Here is a 6,780-nt window from a genome sequence, read left to right as displayed (position 1 = left end):
CTCTGGCTTTAATTTGGTGTTTTATTCCAAACACAGACTTTGGTGAGATGAGGACCTAAAGCTTGTGACACCCTGTAGTCTCAAGCCCACGTGCCACATGCCTAAAAAAGAAGTTGAATTTAAACCACCCCCATGACTGCCGTGGGGTTTACACCCACAGCTTTTGGCTTATCTGCTGGTGGAACGCCTGTTGGTAAATTCCAATTATTTTTGCCATAGTTACTTTTCATTCAGGGTGTAACATTGCCCAACTCGTCCAAAACCCTGTAGAGCCAAATGACCCTGATAGTGATGGAGAAGTCTGCGGGCCACAGTCAGGTTCCTTCAGTCTGAGCAAAAAGAGTGGAGGAAGGGGAGAAAAAAGAAAGAATAAAAAGGCAGCAGGACAAGGAGAAAATCTACACCGGGATGGTTTCTATGGAAAATATCACCGGATTCAGCAGAGCCTGTTGTTAGCAACCAGTGTACACAGCCAGGGCTCCGCAGGCAGAGCGGGGAGATGGATGGGTTGGGGCTGATGATGAATATTCCCATCTCCCAGCCCGGTTCCAGCGTTAGGGATGAGCCCAGCCTGCTCGTCCCGCGTGTGGGCAATCAGGACAGGATTTAACCTCTTCCCTCAGCTCCAGCCCGCGGTCTGCACAGCGCCGGAGGGGCGAGTAATCCCCCAAAGTCCAAACCCCCTTCGCAGGTTTCAAGTCAACATTTTATCTCCTATTAATTCACAAAGCTACTCGTCCTTAAAAGAGCACAAATCCATGGCAGGGAAGAGACGGGGTACGAGCCCCTCAGAGACTCGGAGTGCCGCATTCAGCCCCCGAGAGCGCCGGCGGGCTCTGAGGGGCGATGGCGCCGGGGAAGGGAAGGGGGCACAGCCATTACCCCGCCGAGCTCTGAGGGGCGATGGCGCCGGGGAAGGGAAGGGGGCACCGCCATTACCCCGCCGAGCTCTGAGGGGCGATGGCGCCGGGGAAGGGAAGGGGGCACAGCCATTACCCCGACGGGCTCTGAGGGGCGATGGCGCCGGGGAAGGGAAGGGGGCACTGCCATTACCCCGCCGGGCTCTGAGGGGCGATGGCGCCGGGGAAGGGAAGGGGGCACTGCCATTACCCCGCCGGGCTCTGAGGGGCGATGGCGCCGGGGAAGGGAAGGGGGCACCGCCATTACCCCGCCAGGCCGTGCCCGGCCCGCCCGCACGGTCACTCGGCAACGGCGGCTCCGGGAAGCTGAGGAGGGGCCGGGCCGGGCACGGCTGAGGAGAGTCCGAATATCGACACACCGGATCACAGCGCCGGGCTGGACATAGCTGAAGAGAGCCTCAGCCCAGAGGATCTCGGCACCGGGCTGGTCATGGCTGAGGGGAGCCCCAGCCCCGACCCCCAGGTAACGTAGCAGCGCTGGGCAGCGCAGGCACAAATAGCGTAGCCCCCCGTAGGACCACAGCCCTGCACACAGACCCTGAAAACAGCATCAAAGACCTGCACTTACCCTTGGGACACACAGACACACACATTGACAGACCCCCCCTGAAACCATCAGCTTCACACACAGACCACCCTGCAGTCAGCTTCACACACAGAGCCTGCCATGAGCAGCCACGCAAACACACACCCACGGCTTCACACGGACCCCGCTGCAAACAGCCTCTCACATCCGTGCACATTAAGTACCCCTGCAAACAGCCTCACACACACAGCCCTGCACACACAGGCCCTATACAAACAGCCTCACACACACACAGCACTGCACACACAACCCTCCATACAGCCTCACACACACACAGCCCTGCACACACAACCCTCCATACAAACAGCCTCACACACACACACACAGCCCTGCACACACAACCCTCCATACAGCCTCACACACACACAGACCTGCACACACAACCCTCCATACAGCCTCACACACACACACACAGACCTGCACACACAACCCTCCATACAGCCTCACACACACACACAGCCCTGCACACACAACCCTCCATACAGCCTCACACACACACACACAGACCTGCACACACAACCCTCCATACAGCCTCACACACACACACAGACCTGCACACACAACCCTCCATACAGCCTCACACACACACACAGCCCTGCACACACAACCCCCATACAAACAGCCTCACACACACACAACCCCCTGCACACACAACCCTCCATACAAACAGCCTCACACACACACAACCCCCTGCACACACCCTGGGGCACAAACACGTGCCCTGCACAAGGACTGACACACACACATATTCTCTGTACAGCGCTCATATCTCCTTCCTGCACACAGCCCCAATTCACACAGCCCCATCCCTGCACAAACCATCACACACACTTGCACACAGAGAACTGTGTCTATCACCATCAGCTACACATCCAGCCAGCCAGCACACACTGTCCCACAGCACACACACACAGACATCCACACCTCACTGTTTGTGTGCAAACACATCCCTTTCCCATTTGCTAATTGCAAATGGCTGTAATTAGCAGTGCTGCAGTGATCTCTTCGCATTCTGTCTCTTGATTTGCACTCTAAACATCCTCATTTTCTTTCCCAGGATATCTCCCATGTGCTGGCTAGTGCCTTTAAGGACCTGTACACTGGAGATGTTTTTGAGGTGGATATGGCAACAAACTGGATTAAGTCCCAAGGAGGAGACAGTGTTTATCAAGATAGTTACACAGATGAGCTAGAGAAGGTACAAGTCCAAACCAAGTCAGAGTTTGGTGTTCATTAGTCGCTACTTAGATCTTCTGTAAAATAAAATTTAAAGGCAGATATTGATCCTACAATTGACATTTTAATGGAAATTTACTTGAGCACAGTTTCCCACAGAACCTTTCACATGATCCTTCATGATACTGTTACCTCTAGTTGGCTTTTCAGACAGAGTACAACCAGTAAAAGCTGTAGCCCTTTAAAAGCCTACTGTACTGGCTGAAAACTTTTCCCTGTACCTGCTGGTGGCCCAGGTTTCTTATCTTGTCATCACTCCAAAAGCTGTTGTCAGTGTATAAAAATAGAGACTGATGCTGGGTGATTTGAGCCACAGGCGTTTTTTTCTGTTTTGTGCTATCATGGAATGACAGTGTTTTAGCAGGTCTGTTGATGCTTGTAAAGTAGTGATGTTTTACTAATATGTCTGTGTTTACCTCTGAAAGACAAACAGAAAACATCTGCCTGTAACAGCTCAAATTTCTCTCTATTCACCCATGCCTGTGGCAGCTTCTGGCTGAGTATAAGAGCCGACTGACTGAAGCTGACAAAGCAGAAGAGGAGATCATTCAGGCCCAGGCCCGAGCAAAAGCTGAAGAGGAAAGGATTCTAAACGAGATGAAGATTGATGCAGGGGAAGATTTCCACAAACTGGGGCTGCCACCAGGTGAGGATTCTGGAGTGTTGCTCCCAGAACCTGTTTATGGTACCTGGACACCAATTTCTGGTTGGTTTTACATTAACAGAGCAGCTTTAAAAGATTTTGTGCAGAGCTTCAAGTACAGTAACATCTGTTTAACATTGAGAAATTAAATCAGGTCATGTCCAAGGTAATAAATTTGGATTAAGGGGTTCCACCTAAATATTGCGAGCATACATACCTTGATATATAGCAGCAACAAACAGATTAAATATTTCTCCAATGGGTGCTTAGCTGGGTTTGAACTGAATTTAGAATTGTGGAGATGCATGTCCAAATCTTCAGATTAAAATACCAGATTATTTTCTATAATACTATTTTCTATAAATATACATAAAATATTCTATATAATATAATAGTATTTTCTATAAAAAATATTACCTGACAGGGATGAGGTGTAAAAATAACATTACTTTTGATTGCTCAAGATAGTGTGTTTTAAGGGGCTATTATTTTGCTTTTTTTCATTGTTTTTTTTTGTTGGCTTTACTTTTGTTTGTTGCAGTGGCATCCTCTTTTCGGTGGATTGTGGATAATGAACTTCTCAGAAAAAATAATTTAATCTGTCCTGAGGATTACATCACTGAGAAATTACCTCTTGCTAAAGCACCAAAAGGTAACTTTTGAAGCAGAAGGTAATTTAGACTTTTTAGAACACTCTGTAATTGAAGTATTGGAGGATGTAGGTGATCTGAGTATATTTTTATAGTTTTCTGCCAAAGCAGAAGGGACTCTAGTATTTTAAACATAGGATTCCACTAAGGACATGTTTTCAAACTTAAATTGGTAAATTCAAAACTACTGAGTTCAGATGTTCTTAAATATGATATTTAATAGTTATTGCACATTGGTTTACAGTTCTTTTCATCTCACACAAAAACTGCATTAGTGTTCTGTCTCCATCCAATTTCATTAGCACAAAAGCTGCAATTACATCTTATATATAGAGAAGGGAAGTAGTTACATTAAAGTAAAAACTATTTTCAGTGAAATAAAATTATGTTCTTTATTTAGGGCTTAAAGTTTTCCAGTTCTGGAAATACATTGATTTTATTTGCACATGAAGATCAGTAAGGAAAACGTTGGATAATGTCAAGACTGCTTATTTTATTTCTGTGTGAGCCAAGATGAAAGGTTTTAGGATCATTGAAATGAAATTTTTCAGTCAAGCCAAAACAAACATTTCAGAGTAATCAACTTAGTCACAAATTTCAGGATTTGTGTTTTGTTTTTTTTTTCTATTGTAACTCCAAACCAAGTGAAAAATCTCACATCCTTTATAAGGTTAACATATCTTTCTGGGAATAATATAACTATACAACCTGTTTAATTAATGCTTCTAAAGCTTTCTTATTAAAGTACTAAGCTTTGTTTATACAAAATAAGTTCTAAACATACATTAAACTCAAGAGGATTTTTGCCAGAAACAAGCCTTAAAATAAACTCATACAACTATGCTTAGACTAAATGTTTGTCATTCATATTTTCCTCTTACAGAATTATTATTTTCTTTGAATTGCAGGAGAATCAGAACCTGGATACCTGAAAGGGGCACGTAAACAACGTGCTTTTTCACTAGACGAGAGTATCTACCTGCCTGGAAGTGTGAAAAGTGTGTCTTCAACTCTGTTCTCAACTCCAGACTCCAGCCTCGAGGCTAAAACCAGGAGTAAGGTACGTTTTACAAGTTAGTTTTGGTCTGTCTGATCTGTTTCTGTTCCTGCTACAAAGGGTGAATATTGACCCATTGTTAATTTGACTCCAGTACTTATTATATTTACTCTGTTAAAAAAGGAGAAATACTGTATTTTCTCTATTTTAATTGCTGCTTAGCTTTAATTATACATGTGCAACTCCCTTTTTTTCTCATCCTCAAAATCACTGTGTGTAATGTTGCACTATGCACTCTTGTTTCTCAAAGAAAACTAAAGCCTCACAGAAGCAAGCTGGGAAAGAGAGTAAGTCCTGGGAAGCAGAGGAGACTCTCTCCAGACTTGAGAAAAGACAGAATTATTTGAAGAACCCACGCTTTTTCCCCCCAAATACTCTGCATGGAGGCAAATCTCTTGTAATTTCTCAAGAAAAAGTGGAAGAAATCATAGCCAGAAGAAAAGCACAAGATACCAAAGGGTATGCAGTGTGTACAGTTACTGGATTCTGAGCTGGAGCACACAGAGCTCTGCTATAGAATTGCTGTGGATTTACCCAGAGATATTTTGAGCAAAATTTCTTGCATAGTCTCTTAATAACAAAGTATGTCTGTATGATTATTTTGATTTTGCCCAAGGATACATTTTGCAATTTCTCAGTTTTATCAGTATTTAGAGAACCAGGCAGTAAGATAATGTCTCCTTTTTTTTAATCTTTCAGTGATACCTCATTTGTTCCTGTATTTTTTGCCAATCCACCTTCTGTCCTGTTTTTGTATGATAAAGCCGGGCAGGTTTATGAGGTGAGAAGGTTCTTTGTAGAGAATTAATTCTGCCTTCCTGAAGAATTATGTCCTATCATGATCTGTATATTTTACCCAATCTTTAGCCTTTCTGAATTTTAATAAAAGTGTGAGTTTTTTTCTGTATATTGAATTTATGACCCTTTAACTTCCTTGAAGATACTCCTTCCCACCTGCCACTGACATACAAACCAGTGAAGACTAAATGGGTTCTTCTTGGTCTCTGCTTTGTTTTAATTCAGCCTCTATTGAATAAACAGGGATTTTGGGGGTTGATTGTGATAATGAAGTAGTTACTCCTAGAAGTAGCAGTAGTAGCAGAGAATTGCAGATATTTTCATGAGTGATGATAAATTCAGTGGAGCATATTGTTTTCTTTTTAAATGAAGATGACTGTAGAGGTACGGAACATCACTTCAACAGGTCAACATGTAAGACTTATCCCCCCTTCTACTTCAGTATTTTTCATTTGGCCAGGTAAGGGTTCTTTTTCTACCTTTAAAATGTTAACAGATAAAAAAATCTATTTTACCTGCTCTAACAAAGATTTTCCAGAAATGTTCTGTTTGGTTCTGTTATCCATAGCACTCAGCTCTTTAGAAACTGAAAGCTGGTTTAGGGCCATTCACATGCAACTCATAAGCAGATTGAAATGGTCTAATGAAGAATTCAGGAAGGCTAGATTAAAGTGTTCATTGTTAGACTGAAATGTCTGTGGAATACCTAGATCAAGTCTTACCCAAAATTCATCTAGGAACAGATGTAGTTCAGAACAGAACCGAAAAAATCAGGAGGAGGGGGCAGGAAATAACACACTGCAATAAAGAAGGATAAGTTAGAGGAAAGTTAAGAAAATTATCTTTGCTACAGTAGGAAAACAGGAAACCAGGAACCAGGAACCAGACAC

General features: G+C 43.9%; 1 protein-coding gene across 2 annotated transcripts in view; it reads left to right on the top strand.

The window, feature by feature from the left end:
- Positions 1-621: 621 nt before the first annotated feature.
- The window catches only part of DLEC1 (DLEC1 cilia and flagella associated protein), a 33,201-nt gene continuing 27,042 nt past the window's right edge, over positions 622-6,780 (top strand). For both annotated transcript variants that reach the window (XM_023921993.2, XM_086866497.1), the window contains exons 1-8: positions 622-1,383; positions 2,564-2,704; positions 3,232-3,388; positions 3,927-4,037; positions 4,944-5,095; positions 5,343-5,551; positions 5,792-5,873; positions 6,263-6,350. In XM_023921993.2, coding sequence (XP_023777761.2) covers positions 1,351-1,383; positions 2,564-2,704; positions 3,232-3,388; positions 3,927-4,037; positions 4,944-5,095; positions 5,343-5,551; positions 5,792-5,873; positions 6,263-6,350 — 973 coding nt within the window. In that variant the 5' untranslated portion in view covers positions 622-1,350. The remainder of the gene's footprint in view (positions 1,384-2,563; positions 2,705-3,231; positions 3,389-3,926; positions 4,038-4,943; positions 5,096-5,342; positions 5,552-5,791; positions 5,874-6,262; positions 6,351-6,780) is intronic.

Source organism: Cyanistes caeruleus, chromosome 1 (genome assembly GCF_971803275.1).
Source record: "Cyanistes caeruleus chromosome 1, bCyaCae1.hap1.1, whole genome shotgun sequence".
NCBI classification, from domain to species: domain Eukaryota; kingdom Metazoa; phylum Chordata; class Aves; order Passeriformes; family Paridae; genus Cyanistes; species Cyanistes caeruleus.
Note: the sequence above shows the minus strand (reverse complement) of the source record. Positions and strands in the feature narration are given on the sequence as shown.